At 41.0% G+C, this 23,344-nt stretch overlaps 1 protein-coding gene across 1 annotated transcript in view; it reads left to right on the top strand.

Annotated features, from left to right (window-relative positions):
- camk2a (calcium/calmodulin-dependent protein kinase II alpha) overlaps positions 1–23,344 on the top strand; it is a 32,127-nt gene extending 8,783 nt beyond the window's left edge. The window contains exons 3-18 of the mRNA XM_044370146.1: positions 2,327–2,386; positions 6,879–6,933; positions 7,597–7,662; positions 11,093–11,165; positions 11,275–11,377; positions 11,787–11,870; positions 12,170–12,264; positions 12,383–12,505; positions 12,594–12,677; positions 13,210–13,252; positions 16,024–16,064; positions 16,222–16,270; positions 16,423–16,498; positions 16,580–16,674; positions 16,787–17,015; positions 19,100–23,344. Coding sequence (XP_044226081.1) covers positions 2,327–2,386; positions 6,879–6,933; positions 7,597–7,662; positions 11,093–11,165; positions 11,275–11,377; positions 11,787–11,870; positions 12,170–12,264; positions 12,383–12,505; positions 12,594–12,677; positions 13,210–13,252; positions 16,024–16,064; positions 16,222–16,270; positions 16,423–16,498; positions 16,580–16,674; positions 16,787–17,015; positions 19,100–19,103 — 1,280 coding nt within the window. The 3' untranslated portion in view covers positions 19,104–23,344. The remainder of the gene's footprint in view (positions 1–2,326; positions 2,387–6,878; positions 6,934–7,596; positions 7,663–11,092; positions 11,166–11,274; positions 11,378–11,786; positions 11,871–12,169; positions 12,265–12,382; positions 12,506–12,593; positions 12,678–13,209; positions 13,253–16,023; positions 16,065–16,221; positions 16,271–16,422; positions 16,499–16,579; positions 16,675–16,786; positions 17,016–19,099) is intronic.

The following is a 23,344-nucleotide window of genomic DNA, read 5'->3' as shown; positions in this document are numbered from 1 at the left end:
ATGTTGACCTCCTCCCTTTGTGGACTTTGTCTCTGTAATAACGTCACCTGACTTCCTCCTTTGCCCCGTCACTGAAGGGCACTGTCGCTGCAACGTAAACATGTTAATTACAGGCTGAGACGACTGATTCTGTTGTTTCTGAAGTTTGATAAAAAAGCAACGAGTGGACCCAAACGCAGCACACTGAGACAGGGAAAAATGATTTATTGCAAAACTTAGATCCATCAGTGTGAGTGACGGTTAAGTGGTGGGTTGGAGAGGCAGGAGAGCACTGAAGGCGGGCTGAGCAGAGCGGAGCAGCAGGGAGCGATGAACCTGTGGCTGAGCAGGCAGGAGTGGAGCTTCACGTGGCGGTGGAGAGTAGGCAGGTAGACGGAGGGCCGGGGTGAGCGTGACTGTAGAGGAGTCTTGGCAGGCAGGCAGGCAGATGACTGTTGAACGGACCAAGCCGGCAGGCACACGAGGAGGAGTTCTGGAGCACCGGGAGACATAAAATACTTAAAGAGCAAAAAACACAGAGGAAAGTTGGGCATCTAACTACCACCACAGGTAACAGAACAAAGACTGGCAGGTGTGCCAGTCGCAGGTTGAGCAGGAGCAGGAGGAGGAGGAGGAGGAGGAGGAGGAGGAGGAGGAGGAGGAGGAGGAGGGAGTAGCCACATCCATGGACACACAGGAACACAGAGAGACAGATGGAAGAACCAGAAACACAGGGAGAAAACACTGCAATCATAGCGAGAGCCATGACAGTAGGCCCCCTCCCTCCCTTCCCCCCGCAACGGGAGCCTGCAGGCGACCCACCAGACTTGTCCTGATGGCGCCGATGGAACTCTCTAATGAGAGTGGAGTCCACGATAAAGCAGCGAGGGACCCGAGAACGATCATCTGTACCGCAAACCCTCCCAGTTCACCAAATATTGGAGACCCAATAATGGCGCAAATCCAACATCCTTCAGACATCGTAGGCAGGGTAGTTATTGATGATCCAGGCAGGTGGAGGGGGATTGGCAAGAGGGCACAATCTACTGGAAGACACTGGTTTTAACTGGGAAACATGGAGAGATAGGTGTACCTCATGGTTTTCGGAAGTCTCCGACAATTGAAGGATTAATAGCGTATCAAGGTGAGAGTTTCTTAGATTCTCTCTTTTAAGGGATGTCTTTGGAACACCAACCAAACCTTCTGACCTGGGACGTAGTTGGAGGCCGGGCTTCGGTGACGGGTCTCTCTCCAAACCTTGCGGCCGCGTCGAAGTGAAGAAAAGGACACAGCAGTCTCCCCTTCCTGTGCAGGAAACAGTGGTGGTCGGTAGCCGAGGGAACACTCAAAAGGTGAAATACCAGTGGCAGCGGAAGAACAGGGACTGTGAGTGTACTTGATCTAAACTAGCTGGGTGCTCCAGGAGGACGGGTTGGAGGCTGTGACGCAGTGGAGAGCCGCTTCCAGGCCTCGGTTGGTCCTTTCAGTCTGACCGCTGGTTTGAGGAGGCGGAGGAGAGGAAGTTTGAGAAAGGGGTCAGCTGATTTGCAATTGTCTCAACAACTCTGCCAGTGTGTGTTACCTGAACACCCACGGATTGTTGAGTCTCCATAAGGCCCCGGAGACCCCGGTGATGTCCCTGAGGAGGTTGCCGTGGGAGGAGAAGCCATTTGAAGGGAGTCGGCGGCTGCTGGGTCCATGTTTAGGCCAAATTATTCTGTCAGGAAAACAGCAACCAGTGGACTCAAGAGACAGACGGGGAGAAACACTGGATCATTGTGAGAGCCATGAAAGGAGAAGCCTTCAGTTAGTGTTTACTCTGGTTTCTCCGGTTTATAAACGACATGTTTCTATCAGTGATTTATACATTTTGCTGTAGACAATGAACATTTGATTTTGGGACTTTTTCTCTGTTTGGAAACGTATCTCTGCTCCTGACTGCTATGAATTCATGGAGTCTTGTGGCTCATGCAGGCCGAGTATATTTAATAAAAATGTCACTATTTCATTCATTCATTGGAAAATCCACGTCTGAAGAGTAACTATAACTGTGAAATAAAGTGGAATAAAAAGTGAACTCCCAAGATGCAATTCATTAACAAACATCCAATCACAGAGCTTCATGTTCTGGCAAATGAGGAGTCTTCTTCTCCGTAACAGCTGCAGCCGAGGATCATGGGTATTGTAGTGTTTAAAGGCAGATGAGAGTTTCTGTGTTCAGTAGTATTGATTGACAGCTGAGATATCCAATCAGGAGGCAGAACTCAGACCATGTGGGCTCTCTGTGTGCATCAATACCTGATCAATAACTCTGATCAGTAATATCTGTGTTTCTGTCTGCTGTCAGATCATCAGAAGCTGGACCGCGAAGCTCGAATCTGTCGTTTACTGAAACACCCCAACATCGGTGAGTACTACTGCAAATACTACTACTGTTATTACTGCAAATACTACTACTGTTATTACTGCTAATACTACTACTGTTATTACTGCTAATACTACTACTGTTATTACTGCTAATACTACTACTAATACTGCTACTGCAAGTACTACTACTGTTATTACTGCTAATACTACTACTAATACTGCTACTGCAAGTACTACTACTGTTATTACTGCTAATATTACTACTACTGCAAGTACAACTACAAGCACTACTGTTATTACTGCTAATACTACTACTGTTATTACTGCTAATACTACTACTGTTATTACTGCAAATAATACTACTGTTATTACTGCTAATACTACTGTTATTACTGCTAATAGTACTACTGATTCTCTACTCGTATATATTCTTGACTACTACTTCTGTACTACTGCTACTACTACTGATACTACTAGCACTGTTTGTACTACTACTGCTACCACAATACTACTACCTCTACCACTAGTACTCTAACTCTACTGCTACTATATGAGCAGCTGCTGCTGTTACTACTAGAACTGTGTACTAATACTGCTGCAGCTACTATGACCACTACATCCCTGCGTGTACTGTTACTGCGTTGTATACTGTGTACTCCGTCAGTACTACAGTCTGTCTCAGGCGTTATTTGGCTCTCGATGACTTTGGATTAAAAATGGATGACAAGGATGATGATGATGATGATGATGATGATAAATTATGGAGCTGTTGGCGTTACCAACGGCAACCAGAGCATAATCACTAATTCATGAGGAGATATAATTACCACGGAGACGAGAGACAAAGAGGACGGAGAGGTTTTCCTCCGACTCTCTGATCTCAACACGTCAACAACTCACAGCCTCGACTGCAGTAAAAATACTCCGATACAAGAAAAGTACTCAGGATTCAGTAAAAAAGTACTGCAGACTGTCCTCTCATCAGCTCTCAGAACGATCAGAGCTGTTTGAAAATGGGAACCGTGAGCAGCTGCAGTCGATATTTATGACAGATTCTATAAAAATATAGAATTTAGTTTGTGTAAAAAGACACACGTGATGTGAAGATATGACTCATAACTAATAAACTAAACGGTCTAAAAATCAATAAAATACAACAACAAACATTCACTCAGAGTAACTTTACTGCATCAGAGAGGTCAGAGGTCAACATCAAAACCAACAAATAACCAGCTCAGATACTTTACGTCAGTAAAAACTCCTTCATTCAAAATTTAAACATGGAAATATCTCAAATCTGCACTTAAAATCTGTTCAGTAGCTGAATAAATGTACTTCGATCTGTAAAGTACTGCTGAGGAAGTATTCAGATCCTTTACCGCAGTAAAAGTACATAAGTATTATGAGCTTGATGTAGTTAAAGTATTGCAGTAAAAGTACATAAGTATTATGAGCTTGATGTAGTTAAAGTATTGCAGTAAAAGTACATAAGTATTATGAGCTTGATGTAGTTAAAGTATTGCAGTAAAAGTACATAAGTATTATGAGCTTGATGTAGTTAAAGTATTGCAGTAAAAGTAGTGGTTTGGTCCCTCTGACTGATATATTATTATATATGACATCATTAGATTATTAATAGTGAAGCATCAGTGTTAGAGCAGCATGTTACTGTTGTAGCTGCTGGAGGTGGAGCTAGTTTACACTACTTTATATACAGTTAGCTAGTTTAGTCCAGTGGTTCCCAACCTAGGGGTCGGGCCCCTCCAAAGGGTCAGCAGATAAATCTGAGGGGTGGTGAGATGATTAATGGGAGAGGAAAGAAGAAAAAACAAAGTTCTTTGTCTCTAATCTTTGATTTTTGCTGAAATATTGGATCATTTGAACATTTATTGAAATGAAAGCATGTGAGAAGTTTAGAGGGAAAAATCACTATTTGGTGGAGCTGTTAACAACTCATAGACATGTGAAATGTGACCCCGACTACACACTGCTTTTTGTAAGACGTCAAAAGCCAAAAAGGTTGGAAACCACTGGTTTCATCTTTAACAATGTGTTGTATTTTAAAAGCTTGTTATATTATCCATTGTGTCAAATCTTCATCTGAAAAGTAACTAAAGCTGTCAAATAAATGTAGTGGAGTAGAAAGTACAATATTTCCCTCTGAAATGTAGAAAGTAGCATCACATGGAAATACTCAAGTGAAGTACAAGTACCTCTAAACTGTACTTGAGTAAATGTTATTTTCCACTGCTGACAGCTGATGTCTGTAAGTGTCGGAGGTGAACAGGTGGGTGTAGAATATAAAACGCTGCAGATTTTTCACAATTAGAAGACAAGATTACTGAATCTTGTCCGGACTGAATGCTACCACAGAAGAAGAAGATGCTAAAGTCGATGCAAAAACAATAAAAAAACAATGAAAACGTGTCCATCAAACCAAATGTATCTCAGCTCTCAGTCAGGACGATTCTCTCTAGAAAAAGATGCAGTGACAGTGAACTGGAGGCAGAATCTACTGAGAGATCATTTCCTGTCTTGAAACGTGTGTTTAGTGTTTAAAACTCTTCTACAGTGAGATGAAACACTCTCAGCTGTGAGGGAAAATCTGATCTAATCCACCAAAAAAAAAAAAAACTCTGTCTTTATTAAAGAGGAAACAAACTGAACCAGAGTCAGTCAGGTGTTCAAACATGACCTCATGAGGACCCAACCGGCCAATCAGGGGGCTGCAGCCGAACTGAGCATCCAATCAGAGCTCTGTGTGGGCAGGTGATGCTCTACAGATACTGAGGAGTGTTACGTAACTCTGTGTGTGTGTGTGTGTGTGTGTGTGTGTGTGTGTATGTGTGTGTGTGTGTTGCTAAGCAACAATGTCCTTAGGTGAAGGCATCAAAACCCTCTCTCCTCCTACACACACACACACACACACACACACACACACACACACACACACACACCTGTGTGAAAGCACTCAAAAAGAACTAATCAGGTTTTTCTCTCGAAACTCCTACACAGTACAGCAGAGGGATTTGATGTGTGTGTGTGTGTGTGTGTGTGTGTGTGTGTGTGGGCAGCTTCTTCTTCTCTTTCCTCTGTTATATATCCTGTTATACAATATACGCAGGAACAGACAGACACAGCTTCAGTAAGTTATCATCACAGTCCAACATGGAGGCGGCGTTCAGGAAATCATCCGTCAGCCAGCGTGTGAAGCTTCTCTTCAGTTCTCAGACTGACTCGACTTATTAAATGTTTCATCAGCTGTTTTAAACATATAAAGCTCAGTCAGACAGGATGACGTCACAGAGGAGGACTGAAACTAACGAGCATCAGTCGATACTGAAGTCTGATCACCAACACGCAGCCAAACCACCCAAAACACTTCATAATGTCTCAAAATAAACAGACAACAGGAAGCGTTGCATAAATGATGAACTCTTATCTTGGAAGTTTGAATGATTTGTCACATAAATCAGTATTTTATTATAGAACAACACATTTTTACTGTACTGACTGTACTCGAGTAACAAGAATGACTCAGAAATGCAGCAGTTTGCTTCAATATTCTTTGCATTTAGTGGTTTAATTGTGGAAAAATAAAAAGTTGAAACAAAAAAAAAGACAAATTCTTGAAATTCCAGGCTGCAATAATGATTAATAACGACAAAAACCCATCAACAACATGTCGTATAATCACTGCTGTGCAGTACTGTGAAGGTTCTAGTTCTCATCAACATCACGTCTTCAGGAGAAATGTCTCCTCAGCCACATGCATGACGTCTGGTCATGTGGATGAAGGTCATAAACCTTCACGCGGAGGAAGACTCCTCTATGGGGTTTAGGAAGAGGAGCATGAAGGCAGGAGTAGTACTGAGCACATGATGGAGAACCACATCATCCCACACAACTCTGTCTTCCACCGGCACAGATCCGTGATCCAGATCATCCATCTCCTCTCCCATTAATCATCTCACCACCCCTCAGATTTATCTGCTGACCCTTTGGAGGGGCCCCGACCCCTAGGTTGGGAACCACTGGACTAAACTAGCTAACTGTATATAAAGTAGTGTAAACTAGCTCCACCTCCAGCAGCTACAACAGTAACATGCTGCTCTAACACTGATGCTTCACTATTAATAATCTAATGATGTCATATATAATAATATATCAGTCAGAGGGACCAAACCACTACTTTTACTGCAATACTTTAACTACATCAAGCTCATAATACTTATGTACTTTTACTGCAATACTTTAACTACATCAAGCTCATAATACTTATGTACTTTTACTGCAATACTTTAACTACATCAAGCTCATAATACTTATGTACTTTTACTGCAATACTTTAACTACATCAAGCTCATAATACTTATGTACTTTTACTGTAGGAGGGTTTTTCATGCAGGATTTTTACTTGTAATGGAGTATTTTTACACTGCTGTTCTGGTACTTTTACTGCAGTAAAGTATCTGAGTACTTCTTCCGTCACTAGTCGCCTGTTTGATAAACAAAACGTTTCTTTCTTGCAGTTCGGCTACATGACAGCATCTCAGAGGAGGCGCATCATTACCTCATCTTTGACCTGTGAGTTCTGTCTGTTACATATATGTGATATTATGTCATGTTACATCATGTCGTCGTGTTTCGTCACATTATGTCACACTTTTTGATGTTTTGCTTTATCGTGATGTGTTACTTTGTATCATATTGTTACATTTCATTATGATGTATCATGTTATATTATTTATTACTTTTTTTATTTTATATGATATATTTAACTGGAGTAATAGTAGTAAATAATATAACATAACACAATAAAACATACAGTACGACACATTACAGTTTATTATTTTAATGATATATTACATAACATTAAAATAACACTATATGTTTGTCACACTATATTTTGTTTTGTTATATTATAATACATTAATAATAATAATAATAATAATAATAATAATACATTTAATTTGTACCACACTTCTCATTCATAATGCTGCAGTATTAATAACATAAAACACAGTTATGTTGTTCTGCTTCATGTTGTTATTTTATATTATGATGTTATGATGTTATGTTGTTGTAGAATAAATATTGCTTTGTACATAGTTATAATTTAACGTTATTGTTGTTTTTACATCACGATATTTTTGTTGTGTTGTAACTTTACACTTTATATGTTGTTATTATTATCCACGTTATGTTTTGTTATGTACATGTTAAATTAGCTGTAATGTTCTCTCTCAGGGTGACGGGCGGAGAGTTGTTTGAAGATATTGTAGCCAGAGAATATTACAGTGAAGCTGACGCCAGGTAAGAAAAACACAAACATTCATCAATCAATCATTTCATCCACTCGTCTAACTTGTGTTTCAGCCTGAACACCAGGTGACAGCAGACACACGCAGAGAGGCAGCGAGGTGTAAATCTCTAAACATTAATGGATTTTTTATTTTTAATCCAAGTGTGACGGAGCAGGTTCTCCTCCAGGTCACACGACACCTGGTCCACAATCAGCTGTTTAAAACGTAAACAAACGAGCCGAGAGACACTGTTTTATTCAGACTGAGTAACAACGAAGGTGTGAACGGCTGAGTGACAGGTGAGCTCAAATCAGCTGTCTGTTGTCATGGAAACATGAACTTGAATCACTTCTTCCTGCTCATTAGATTAGATTCAACTTTATTGTCAATGTCAAACGACTATCAAAGAAACAGTCAGCGTCTAACCAGAAATGCAAGAGAAAAGTATAATTTACAGATGAATGCAGGACAGTAAAGCAGTGGAGACAATATACAAATATTATTTATGTTAATATTTTAAATACGGAAACACAGAGAGGAGGTTGAACAGTGACATTGTTTGAACAGTGAAGGGGTTCTGGCTCCTGTAACGCTGCCGGATGGGAGGAGGGTGGAGGTCCACGGTTGGGATGAGACGCATCCTTGATGATGTTTCTGCCCAGCCGGTGCTCGGGGTAAATGTTCTTGATGGTGGGTAACTGGGTGCTGGTGATGCGGCACCCAGTTACCCAGGAGCTCAGGGACCAGGTGAGATCATCGGAGATGTGGATGCAGAGGAACTTGAAGCTTGACACACAGTCCATTACAACTCCGTAGACGTAGATGATGTAGACGTAGATGATGTAGATGACGTAGATGTAGATGATGTAGATGATGTAGATGATGTAGATGTAGATGATGTAGATGTAGATGATGTAGATGATGTAGATGATGTAGATGTAGATGATGTAGATGTAGATGACGTAGATGTAGATGATGTAGATGATGTAGATGATGTAGATGATGTAGATGTAGATGATGTAGATGTAGATGTAGATGTAGATGACGTAGATGTAGATGTAGATGTAGATGATGTAGATGTAGATGTAGATGATGTAGATGTAGATGTAGATGTAGATGACGTAGATGTAGATGTAGATGTAGATGATGTAGATGTAGATGTAGATGATGTAGATGTAGATGTAGATGTAGATGTAGATGTAGATGATGTAGATGTAGATGACGTAGATGTAGATGATGTAGATGTAGATGTAGATGTAGATGATATAGATGTAGATGTAGATGTAGATGTAGATGATGTAGATGTAGATGTAGATGATGTAGATGTAGATGATGTAGACGTAGATGTTGATGATGTAGATGTAGATGATGTAGATGTAGATGATGTAGATGTAGATGTAGATGATATAGATGTAGATGTTGATGTAGATGTAGATGATGTAGATGTAGATGTAGATGATGTAGATGTAGATGATGTAGACGTAGATGTTGATGATGTAGATGAAGATGATGTAGATGTAGATGATGTAGATGTAGATGATGTAGATGTAGATGTAGATGATGTAGATGTAGATGTAGATGATGTAGATGTAGATGATGTAGATGTAGATGTAGATGTAGATGATGTAGACGTAGATGTAGATGATGTAGATGTAGATGAAGATGTAGATGATGAAGATGTAGATGATTTAGATGTAGATGATGTAGATGTAGATGATGTAGACGTAGATGTAGATGATGTAGATGTAGATGTTGATGATGTAGATGTAGATGAAGATGATGTAGATGTAGATGATGTAGATGTAGATGTAGATGATGTAGATGTAGATGATGTAGATGTAGATGATGTAGATGATGTAGATGTAGATGTAGATGTAGATGTAGATGATGTAGACGTAGATGATGTAGATGTAGATGTAGATGATGTAGATGTAGATGATGTAGATGTAGATGTAGATGATGTAGATGTAGATGATGTAGATGTAGATGATGTAGATGATGTAGATGTAGATGTAGATGTAGATGAAGATGATGTAGATGTAGATGATGTAGATGTAGATGTAGATGATGTAGATGTAGATGATGTAGATGTAGATGTAGATGATGTAGATGTAGATGTAGATGTAGATGATGTAGACGTAGATGTAGATGATGTAGACGTAGATGTAGATGATGTAGATGTAGATGTAGATGTAGATGATGAAGATGTAGATGTAGATGTAGATGATGTAGATGTAGATGTAGATGTAGATGATGTAGACGTAGATGTAGATGATGTAGACGTAGATGTAGATGATGTAGATGTAGATGTAGATGTAGATGTAGATGATGTAGATGTAGATGTAGATGTAGATGATGTAGACGTAGATGTAGATGATGTAGACGTAGATGTAGATGATGTAGATGTAGACGTAGATGTAGATGATGTAGATGTAGATGTAGATGTAGATGATGTAGATGTAGATGTAGATGTAGATGATGTAGACGTAGATGTAGATGATGTAGACGTAGATGTAGATGATGTAGATGTAGATGAAGATGTAGATGATGAAGATGTAGATGATTTAGATGTAGATGATGTAGACGTAGATGTAGATGATGTAGATGTAGATGTAGATGATGAAGATGTAGATGATGTAGATGTAGATGATTTAGATGTAGATGATGAAGATGTAGATGATGTAGATGTAGATGATGTAGATGTAGATGATTTAGATGTAGATGATGTAGATGTAGATGAAGATGTAGATGATGAAGATGTAGATGATGTAGATGTAGATGATTTAGATGTAGATGATGTAGATGTAGATGTAGATGATGTAGATGTAGATGTAGATGTAGATGATGAAGATGTAGATGATGTAGATGTAGATGATTTAGATGTAGATGATGTAGATGTAGATGTAGATGTAGATGACGTAGATGTAGATGATGTAGATGTAGATGTAGATGAAGATGTAGATGATGTAGACGTAGATGTAGATGATGTAGATGATGTAGATGTAGATGTAGATGTAGATGACGTAGATGTAGATGATGTAGATGTAGATGTAGATGAAGATGTAGATGATGTAGACGTAGATGTAGATGATGTAGATGTAGATGAAGATGTAGATGATGTAGATGTAGATGTAGATGTAGATGATGTAGATGTAGATGTAGATGAAGATGTAGATGATGTAGATGTAGATGTAGATGAAGATGTAGATGATGTAGACACCAGCCAGCAGCAGGTGCTGAACCTCATCCCTGTAGGTCACAGACTCAGCTCCTCATCCTCATACCACAGACACATGACCTCTGACCTCTGTGTCTCTAACCTCTGACCTCTGTGTCTCTGACCTCTGACCTCTGTGTCTCTGACCTCTGACCTCTGTGTCTCTAACCTCTGACCTCTGTGTCTCTGACCTCTGACCTCTGACCTCTGTGTCTCTGTGCAGTCACTGTATCCAGCAGATTTTGGAGGCGGTGCTACACTGTCACCAGATGGGCGTGGTCCACAGAGACCTGAAGGTAACGTTATGACATCACTAGACAGAAACAGTCCTATTAGCATTGTTAGCCTTGCTGATGTAAACCAATGGGCAGAGCTAGCGTGTTAGCATGTGTGCTGTGTCTCCAGCCAGAGAACCTGCTGCTGGCCTCCAAGTCTAAAGGAGCGGCGGTCAAACTGGCCGACTTCGGTCTCGCCATCGAGGTGGAGGGAGACCAGCAGGCCTGGTTCGGTAAGATACTGTAGTATTACTGTAGTACTACTGTAGTATTACTACTGCTAGTACTAGTGTGACTCTGCACTCTACCTGTTGTAACTTGTTAAATTTAAGTTCATTTATTTCATTTGTATTTTATTTTAATTTATTCTTTGTTTCATTTTTATTACATTTTTCTTTATGTTTGTATATTCTACTTTTTATTTTATTTTGGTTTATTTTTAGTTTTTATGAGTTTGATGAATTGATGAAAAAAAAAAAATATAGTATGATTTTCCTTTTTTTAAAAATTTTTTTATTAAAGAACTACAGCATCTTACAGAAAACCACCTGGCAACACCCCGGCAACCATGCAGCAACCTGTTAACGTTTCTCTCGGTGTGTGTGTGTGTGTGTGTGTGTGTGTGTGTGTGTGTGTTTACAGGGTTTGCGGGGACTCCTGGTTATCTGTCTCCAGAGGTTTTGAGGAAGGATCCGTACGGCAAAGCAGTCGACCTCTGGGCCTGTGGTCAGATTCCACTGTCTTCTACTGTCTTCTACTATCTCCTAGTCTCCTCTACTGTCTTCTAGTCTCTTCTACTGTCTTCTAGTCTCTTCTACTGTCTTCTACTGTCTCCTACTCTCTTTTACTGTCTTCTAGTCTCTTCTACTGTCTTCTACTGTCTTCTACTGTCTCCTAGTCTCTTCTACTGTGTTCTACTGTCTCCTACTCTCTTTTACTGTCTTCTAGTCTCTTCTACTGTCTTCTACTGTCTTCTACTGTCTCCTGTACTCGTGCCCTCTCAGGTGTGTTTTTTCTCCCCTCAGGTGTGATTCTCTACATCTTATTGGTCGGTTATCCTCCATTCTGGGATGAAGATCAACATCGTCTCTACCAGCAGATCAAAGCTGGAGCTTATGATGTAGGTCACATGACTGTTTACCTGTAGTGTAATGACGGAGCTCAGTCATTGGTCTGTGTGTGTGTGTTGGGGGCGGGGCTTTGCTTGCTGACCTCATCCTGTCTGCCTCGTGTCCTAGTTCCCGTCTCCGGAGTGGGACACGGTGACCCCTGAAGCCAAAGACCTCATTAACAAGATGTTGACCATCAATCCGGCCAAACGCATCACAGCCGCCGAGGCGCTCAAACACCCCTGGATCTCTGTGAGTCAGCTGACCTCTGACCTCTTACCCTGCTCTGACAGATGATGATGATGATGATGATGATGATGATGATTGTTCTTCCTCTCAGCATCGCTCCACGGTGGCGTCCTGCATGCACAGACAGGAGACGGTCGAGTGTCTGAAGAAGTTCAACGCCAGACGGAAACTGAAGGTAGGCTGAGGTCAGAGGTCAAACAGGGGTTAACCAGAGGTCGTAGTGCATTCTGGGTATTTCTTTCTCTTTAAAACTTGTATAAAGAATTGAATATGAATGAATTAAATGTATTATGGCGTCGTTCACACAACAACAACTGCTGCCTGTAAAAACACATGAATTCAAACAGAGAAGAACATAAAGAAACAGCTGAACCATCTTTTACCTTCAGATCTCACTGACGGACGCTTACTGTGTTTTACAGAAAAATCTAAATAAATACTAATTAAACAATCTATCTCGTCTTATTTTCCAGCTTCTGAGATAAAGTTAGCAAGTTTAAACACATCAAAATTAAACAGCCGTTTCAGTTTCTGCTCATCTGAGCACCAGAACATTTCAAGGTTTTGTGGAAACGATTTCATTTCCACCTCACGGCTCACATAGTTTGTTTTCCTCTGGAGTATTTCTGAGGACGTAAGATTTACTTTACCTTTAAAAGTTTTAAAATAGTTTTAATTATTAATCTTATTTGTCTGTCTTTCTTCAGGGAGCCATTTTGACCACCATGTTGGCCACCAGGAATTTCTCCGGTAAGACCAGCGGCTCGTCTCGTCGCCTGGGGGTCAGAGGTCAGAGGTCGTGTGACGCGTCAGACAGGCTGATGTTTTAAATCAAACAGCTGTTCAGTCTCCTGATTGGTTATCAGGGGTGTCACATGACCCGTAGCAGCTGTGTGTTGTGGACCTTTGACCCGCAGGTTTGTGTTCAGTAGCTGAGAGTTAAGACACACACAGTAACAGAGGAACTGACCAATCAGCTGTCGGCTTACACACAATTAACAGGTTAGCACTGTGTGTGTGTGTGTGTGTGTGTGTGTGTGTGTGCAGCAGCTGTCAGAACATTTCAAACACACACACACACACACAGATCTATAGATAGCAGGAAACACTCAGGCTGCGTCCACACTGCAGCTTCAATCTGAAAACACACACACACACACACACACACACACACACACACACACACACATTATCACAGACGGTGTGTGTTTCTGTCAGACTACTGTACGTCTACATTAAGTCAGAAACGGATCATTCTCTCTTTCTATTGGTCTGCGTCTTTAATGGTGTGTGGAGTTTAATCAGATGTCACAGAGGGGTCATGTAATGTTTCAGCACAGGTGTTGCAGCTATTATATGAGAGTGAGACAAGTCCCAAAGATTCCCCCCCCCCCCCCCCCCACCACCACCACCACCACCATGTCGTCACTGCTTCCTTCACACACACACACACACACGAGCACGCCGCCAACGCTACGTAGGAAGAAGAAAAACATGACAGGAAACAGACAACAAATGAGACTAAAAGAGAAGAAATGGATGAAATGAAGGTAAAGAAGTGAAATAAGCACTAATGAAGGAAACCAGTGAAGGAGGAACTGAGGCAAGGAGGAGCTGTAGATATAAGCTTTACTCTTTATTATTATTATTATTATTATTAAACCTTCTGTTACTGCAGTGACACCGTCACATCAACTGATAAACTGTGTGAGGTTATGAAACATATCAAATAAAAAACAACAAAAAGCATCAACTCCTTCAGTCATTGTCAGTCGTTAAATTGTGTCACATTCATTTCAATATTTTTAACATTTTAAGTTATTTGTAAATATGTATTTTTTTAGTCAAAAAGCATCATGGCAGCTGGCGGATGTTTGCAGCAGCGTCATGTGTGTAAACGTGTGTTAACACTAAGATGAGAGAATCCAGCTGATCCAAGATCCAAACCTTTATTTATAAAACACGATTTTAACAAACACGACGTTTCCAAAGTGCTGCACAGCGAGATAAATAAACACAATAAAATGATGAAGGACACAATAAGATAAAATAAAATAAAATAAAATAAAATAAAATAAAATAAAATAAAATAAAATAAAATAAATAAAGTTCACTGTTCACATAAGATGCAACACGCTACGTTTCTTGCATCGGGACACTTTGACTACAGTCGTTCTGAACTTTACTCATCGATTTGTTAATGTTAAAGAAATTAATTAACAGAAATTACAACTGTACGCAAACATAAAGAGATCCTCAACTTTAAATAAACACTGAGTGTTTATTATTACTGAATTAGTCATTAAATCCATTTCTGCACTTTTAGCTTTTTAATATCTTCAGATATATGATCTGGATGATCATCGTTTATCTCCTGCTAATAAATCCACATTAAACTATCAAACCATCAGGATCCATGTGTGTGAAGTAGAGCCCTACATTTACCCTCCACCGTGTTATTAGTGTCTGAGTGTGTCAAAAGTATGTTCACTACTTCCTGCTAACAATCCCACAATGCAACGCTGCACGTTTTAAAGACACTCAACTCTACAGCTGAGTAGAGTTACGGCGTCGGCGTCGAATGTTTCTGCAAACCACAGAAACGTTGAATATCAACATTCAACCTGTTGAATAATGATGTTTTACGCTGTGGGTTCAGGTCTGGGTAGGTTTCAGCACAAAGACCACTTGGTTTGGGTTAAAATAAAAAAAGTAAAACATAAAAACACACCAGGTTTTGTCGAATGAAACAGGAAGTGGGCCTCGAACCGCGCTAATGCGTACGTCATGTGTTGATATTTCTGTGGTTTTTTTGCAGAAACCTGTGACGTCAACGTTTTATTCTGATTAGTTGGTGTCTGCTCACTACTGAGTGAACTGTTTAGTGTCTGTGATACAAGGAGGGGTTTCAGACGTGTTCCAGTTCAGTTTGCGGACGGAGCTCCGAAATAAAGTTTTCAGATTTATCCGGTCGGTGTGGACGCTCCGTCTGACACACAGGAATGTTTTCTGCTCTCCAACTATCTCAAGTTGTTCCTAAATTTGGCCTCGACTCTCTCTGAGTGACCCACATGTCACGCTGGGAACTCCCTCCATCTGTCTGTCTGTCTGTACTGGAACAGCTGGTCTGTGGCTTCATGCAGACAGTCGGAGGCAGGAAGCAGCGCTGGATTCAAAGTTTTAAGTTCAGGGTGATTTGTTATTTGGGATTTTTCTGAATATTTGGGATTTTTTTCCACCTGAACGTCTGACTTTTGTTTTTCATTCCTCAGTAGTGTTCTTTATTCTTTCCTTTCACATTTCTGCTTGAGTTTGGAATCAGTTTTTTCTCGTCAGATTTTCCTCCTTGTTTTCGGTTGTTTGACCCTCTCGAGGACCGCAGTCGACAGACAGGCCGGTTTTGCCGAAGGGCACGTCGGCAGCGGTCGTCGGTACGATGCCTTCACTCCTCTTCTCTGCCTTTGTTCCTTTCTTTCTGACTCTGCTGCTTCTCCTTCTCTTCATTCTCATCCCTCGTTCAGGAGGAAAGAGTGGAAGCAACAAGAAGGCTGACGGAGTCAAAGTAACAACACTATTATCATTATTATTATTATTATTATTATTACTGTAGTTTATTAAGGTTAAATCTGTGAGTTGGACAAATAAAACAAGATAAATCTGGTTTGTGTGACAGCTGAAAGCTCAGGAACAATTTAAACACACTCTTACTGTTGTTGTAGGAATCATCTGAGAGCACAAACACCACCATAGAGGATGAAGACACCAGAGGTGAGAACTGCTTTCATCCAGAAACTTTCATTATAATTTAACCTCACCGACATGTTTTCGTATGAAACGTGTTGTGTAAATAAAGTTTTATTGTTATTGTGAAGACCGAGCCGTCCTTACAGAGCCTGTCTCTCTGCCTGTCTGTCTCTCAGTGAGGAAACAGGACATCATTAAAGTCACTGAGCAGCTCATCGAGGCGATCAGCAACGGAGACTTCGAGAGCTACACGTATGTAACACACGGCAGATCTTATATCTTCTCCATGAAATCCTTTTCTGTCCTCTCGGTTGATCTTTTCTGTCCTCTCAGTAAAATGTGCGACCCGGCTGTGACGGCGTTCGAGCCCGAGGCGTTGGGGAATCTGGTCGAAGGCCTGGACTTCCATCGCTTTTACTTTGAGAACTGTGAGCTGAACAAAACTTCCTGCATGACTGAGTGTATTTACACACTCATCGCCACTTCGGTAAATGTCGTCCTACCTGTCCAGGTGACCGCTGTCTGTCTCTGTCTCCGCAGTGTGGTCTAAGAACAGTAAACCCGTCCACACCACCATCTTGAATCCTCACATCCACCTGGTTGGGGACGAGGCGGCCTGCATCGCTTACATCAGAGTGACGCAGTACATCGACGCCAACGGGACGCCTCGCACCGCCCAGTCGGAGGAGACCAGGGTGTGGCACCGCCGGGACGGGAAGTGGCAGATCGTCCATTTCCACCGCTCAGGCTCTGCCTCCACGCTCAGCAAGTAAGAGCGAGTTAAAATCCGACTTTAACGACGCGAATATCGTGTCACCATGATCAATAAAGACTGAAGAGAAATCCTCATATCAGGATGTGCTCTGAACAGCAGTGTTGAAATGACATCATCACCATTAGACCCCGCCTCCCACATAGCAAACATCTGTGACATCATCATCATCATTAGACCCCGCCTCCCACATAGCTAACATCTGTGACATCATCATCATTAGACCCCGCCTCCCACATAGCAAACATCTGTGACATCATCATCATCATTAGACCCCGCCTCCCACATAGCAAACATCTGTGACATCATCATCATCATTAGACACCGCCTCCCACATAGCAAACATCTGTGACATCATCATCATTAGACCCCGCCTCCCACATAGCAAACATCTGTGACATCATCATCATTAGACCCCGCCTCCCACATAGCAAACATCTGTGACATCATCATCATCATTAGACCCCGCCTCCCACATAGCTAACATCTGTGACATCATCATCATTAGACCCCGCCTCTCACATAGCAAACATCTGTGACATCATCATCATCATTAGACCCCGCCTCCCACATAGCTAACATCTGTGACATCATCATCATCATTAGACCCCGCCTCCCACATAGCAAACATCTGTGACATCATCATCATCATTAGACCCCGCCTCCCACATAGCAAACATCTGTGACATCATCATCATTAGACCCCGCCTCTCACATAGCAAACATCTGTGACATCATCATCATCATTAGACCCCGCCTCCCACATAGCTAACATCTGTGACATCATCATCATCATTAGACCCCGCCTCTCACATAGCAAACATCTGTGACATCATCATCATTAGACCCCGCCTCTCACATAGCAAACATCTGTGACATCATCATCATCATTAGACCCCGCCTCTCACATAGCAAACATCTGTGACATCATCATCATTAGACCCCGCCTCCCACATAGCAAACATCTGTGACATCATCATCATCATTAGACCCCGCCTCTCACATAGCAAACATCTGTGACATCATCATCATCATTAGACCCCGCCTCTCACATAGCAAACATCTGTGACATCATCATCATCATTAGACCCCGCCTCTCACATAGCAAACATCTGTGACATCATCATCATCATTAGACCCCGCCTCCCACATAGCAAACATCTGTGACATCATCATCATCATTAGACCCCGCCTCCCACATAGCTAACATCTGTGACATCATCATCATCATTAGACCCCGCCTCTCACATAGCAAACATCTGACATCATCATCATCATTAGACCCCGCCTCTCACATAGCAAACATCTGTGACATCATCATCATCATTAGACCCCGCCTCCCACATAGCAAACATCTGTGACATCATCATCATCATTAGACCCCGCCTCCCACATAGCAAACATCTGTGACATCATCATCATTAGACCCCGCCTCTCACATAGCAAACATCTGTGACATCATCATCATCATTAGACCCCGCCTCCCACATAGCTAACATCTGTGACATCATCATCATCATTAGACCCCGCCTCTCACATAGCAAACATCTGTGACATCATCATCATTAGACCCCGCCTCCCACATAGCAAACATCTGTGACATCATCATCATCATTAGACCCCGCCTCCCACATAGCAAACATCTGTGACATCATCATCATCATTAGACCCCGCCTCCCACATAGCAAACATCTGTGACATCATCATCATCATTAGACCCCGCCTCCCACATAGCAAACATCTGTGACATCATCATCATCATTAGACCCCGCCTCCCACATAGCTAACATCTGTGACATCATCATCATCATTAGACCCCGCCTCCCACATAGCAAACAAGATGTCGGGGGAGTAAACAGATGTGTTTGTCAATATTTGGTGAACTTTATTATTCTGTCAAACTTATCATTGTGTGGTGACTGTTTCCTAAAAACTAATTTTGTTGACTTGTATTTGAGATTCGGTTTAATAAATTCAGATGTTTTTAAATTAAAATTCTTACTTTCATCTCAGCTTTTATATAACTCAGAACAGTATTTTTTAATTGATTACTTTGCGATGTTTGTCATTTGTCTGTCCAGTTAACTTCCAGAGTGGGCGGTTCTTTGAGTGGGCCACCATCGCCATGACAACTGATTGATTGACAGCAGGCCAGGCGTCTTGATACTGACCATCTGGGATTTGTTTGAGAAGCTGGAGAAAAACAAAATGGAGGAGACGAGGGTGGGGACACAAAGCATCACTCCAACTTAGTCCAGTAGTGAACTGCATAATCAATCAACCAATCAACCAGTCAGCTTCCTTTTTCAGCTTCTTTGGACTTTGCTTCAACCACGCCCCCTTGTGATTAGCCAATCAGGTCTCTTGGTGCAGTACAGCTGCACAGCACAGGTTGTATTCATGTGTGGAAACCTCATAACTCATGTTTTTAGTTTTCTGTGTATTCGGGATGATTGACAGGTCTGATGCCTCCTTCACAACTGATTTTAGTGTTCAAACTGCCCTAAACCTCCATTCATGACACCACAGCGCCCCCTTGTGGACAAAATGAAAGTTTTATAGTTTTTTTAATTCTGTTAACTTCGAGAAATTATCTTATTTTTTTCTTTTCATTTCTGTCCAGCATCGAAACAGGTCCAAGATGTGTTCAGCCTAGCTTAGCACAAAGACTGGAAGCAGGGGGAAGCTGCTAGCTTAGCTCCATCAAGAGAGAAAACTGTCTTATTTACATGTTGTCTCTTGTTAAATAAACAGGTGCAGAAATAGATTTTTTATTTTATTTTAGCAAGTTTAAGAAGAGCAATAAAGCTCTCCCATTAGTTACTGGAGCTACTGAAATAGTTTAACTAGTGTTAGCTTGTTAGCTAGTCAGCTGGCTAGTGTTAGTTAGCTTGAGAACATTAGTTAGCCAGTGAGCTCATCAGCTAGCTAAAGAGTGACTGAACGATATATGATCTGATGCTGTGAGATGAATCTGATGACTTGATAAAGACAAAAAAAAGACTTCCAACAACGATGATGTGTGATCATGAAATCAAACTTTTGACTTGAAAACAATGACTTGGTCCCTGGTTTGGTTTGATCACAGAGCCCTGCAGCCAGCGGGGGGGGGGGGGGGGGGGGGGGGGGCAACACTGCGGTAGAGGGCAGCAGATTCAGTTGTGAACGAGGCGTCAGTGGTTCCATCCAGACAAGATTTCCACCTAGCAGTGAAAATAAGTTTATAGAGTAACATATTATAGTAACATGATATATTATTATATACAGAAGCCAAGAGTCGCCATTGTTATTAACTAATTATTAGACCTGTTATCTCAGGATCACAATCACGGCTGTAGCCAACCAAAATATACACACACACATATATATATGTATATATATGTGTGTGTTGTCCCTAAAGGAGGTGAAATCAGACCTCAGTGGTAGCTACAGTCCTGGTCACAACTTAATTATCTTAGAAAATAGTGCTCATAGTTTATTTTTATAGATTTGATTATTGAGTTTCCTTGTTAGATATTGTCAAATAAATGAAAAAAATGATTATGAGCACCACAGAAACTGAATCTGAACTTCTCTCAAGATAACAAAGTCAGGATCTAGATTTAATTTGGTCTAAAGGTTATCAGAAACAACAGCGTCTCTCAGCCTCTGTAGCAATATGATTGAACAGAGTGTAACATTTAATATTGTAACAGCGGCGCAGGAAACGCTGAAAACATAACGATGACGGGGTTGGCTGTACGACGCTCATCTCTCTGCTTCCATCGGGCTCGGAGAGCTCCAGAAACCTTCCACCGCTCTCCGACCCGCGATCTTCCATGAACAGCCACACCTCCGCTCAGATTAGCCGCCCACCTCTACCCCTGACCCCTGCCAGGTGTCCTAACGAGGGCCTTAATGAGGTACCCTTAATAAGCTGTCTGCCTGCTGCCTGCGCTCCACTCCGGGCTTCATTAGCAGAAGAAACTTTATCAGTTAGGCGAGTTTACAAAATGTTTTAGCAGCAGAAGAAGCCAGCTTCTTGTGAGAGGAAGAAGAAAGTAGGGAAGGGACAAAAAAGTATGAAACAGAAAAAGGAAGGTTCAGCAAAAAAAAATGAGTCGCAGTGACGCTCAGTCAGCCAATCAGAATCACTATCACCTGTCATCTATCGCTGCCCTCGTCAATCAGAGCGGAGTCATCGGTACGGAGGCCCAGAGGTGACAAACATCACCGATGAGTCAAAAGTACAAATGAATGCATATAGAGGATGAATAAATAGAGCAATCATTTAAATTGGTCCCGATCAATACTGACATTTGCATATTAAGGCATTTGGAAACAGAAATATAGGATCTAATGTTTCTGGAGTTTAACCTTCAAATTAAAAAATAATAAATGTTTGTTATAAATTAAAAACAGATACAAGAAAAATGTATCAAACTTAATTAAAATGGGGCATAAATCTACATAAAAATGCAACATATACAACAACTATATGCTGTTGTTTAATTTTGCACATGTACGTCAACATGTACACTATGCCCACATAGCACTATCCTGTTATAGTTAATATCAGTATTATCGTTCCGCTAACGTGTCTGTGAGATAAAAACCTTTATGTTTTAGCCAGTCTCATTATCATAAAAGCGACGAGGGGAAAAAGTCACTAAAAATGTGAGATTGGTGGAGGATTAAACGCACCAATGAGAGACAGGAATGCGAGAGGTTGAAATTTAAAGAGACAGTAAACCAATTTAAATGGTTTTAATGTATTCAGTTTTACTTTTTGAGACATTTGAGATTGCGTTAGGACGATCTGGGTTGTTCCCGCTGTGTTGGTCTGTCGGGGGGGGTGTGGTCGCTGTGTGAAACCTCATATCTCCGTTTTGGTTTTTTTTTAGAAGCCTTAATAAGTAATAATGAGTTTTAATATTATAATTAAGATTAAAATTGCATTTTGGATTTAGAAGTGAAACATTAACCCGCCCGCTCAGAGTTGCTGTATTAAATTGTTTTGTTGCTAAATTCTTTTTTTCGGGAGATGTGAGGTTTTGTGGTAACGGCAGCGTTGTAGAAACGTTAGATTTGTGAGTGTGGAGAGCTCGTATTTCTTCCTCTTCAGTGCTGGTGTTTACTTTCTTCTGTACAGATTCTGTGGTTTTTCTGCATGCTGGACTTGACTTTTGTGTTTTGTGTTTCGGCTTCGGCGTCTGCTGCGGTTTTTTTGGCGTTCCCGGCTGTCAGGTTGTGTTCCTGCTCTCAGGTGATTTGACTTGGACTTGTTAGCTTTGTTAGCATTCCTCACTAGGAGCGACCGTCTCTGCTAGCCGCGAGCTAACAAAACGCTAGTGGTGTTGACTTTGATATTCTGCGACTTTTGACCTGTTGTGTTTGTCTCAGAGGCTTTAAGCAGCTTTTTACCGTCGGGAGAATGTAGAACTTTGTACAATCAGATTCTTACTATGATGATATTATTATTCTCGATATATCGCATTTGTATATTCAAAAGCTTTTTAATGTTCAGATCAGACTTCCAGTGCCCGCGTCGTGTGAATCACCCTGTAGAGAACACATTGTGTATTATTAGGCTTTATTATTTTTGTTAGTATGATATGCATTATAGACTTTGACACGAGTTCCCACAGCAACCCGCTGGATGTGTTTGCCACAGCACTGCTTATTTTACTGACATCTCGGCGCCATTTGGCGTCCCGACTCGGGACATACTCAAACAACTGGGGATGCAAATTGGAGGCTGAATATCTGAGACTCTGAGAGTTGGATAGAAGAGGGTGGATCCTCTTTGATGATGTCACCAGGGGGGCAGAGTCTGGTACTGGTGCTCACCTGTTTACTGTCAGGAAGTGATGTTGTCAATAGAAATTAGAAAAATTATTATCAGAAAAAAAAAAAAAGACTCAGCTCAAATATTTTTTATACTCACAGGTTTCATGGCAGACACTATAACACGACTCACTAATAGAACCATCATTATGTTATTAATAACAGGTGTAATTAAACACCTGTGCTGCTTTAACAAGTTAAAGTGTCCGCTATGAAAAAGAGTCTATAGAATTTAAAATCAAACCTGTTCGGTGATCTTTTTTATGACTTCCCAGGAATATATATCAGTATCGGCAAATAATGAATGTAAAACACTGTTGGACATTAATTAAACATAAAAAAAAGTGATAAAAACATTAATTCGGCTCCTCAGGAGACTTTGAGTGAACAGATTTAAGCTATTTTGCTAAGCTAGCTACCAGAACCCAACTCTAATGCACACGTATTATAAACAGTTAATTTCCGCAGATATTATTCTCGGAAAAAACAGGAGAAGAAAA

Source organism: Thunnus albacares, chromosome 13 (genome assembly GCF_914725855.1).
Source record: "Thunnus albacares chromosome 13, fThuAlb1.1, whole genome shotgun sequence".
Classification (NCBI taxonomy): Eukaryota; Metazoa; Chordata; class Actinopteri; order Scombriformes; family Scombridae; genus Thunnus; species Thunnus albacares.
This window is presented reverse-complemented; position numbering and strand designations above follow the sequence as displayed.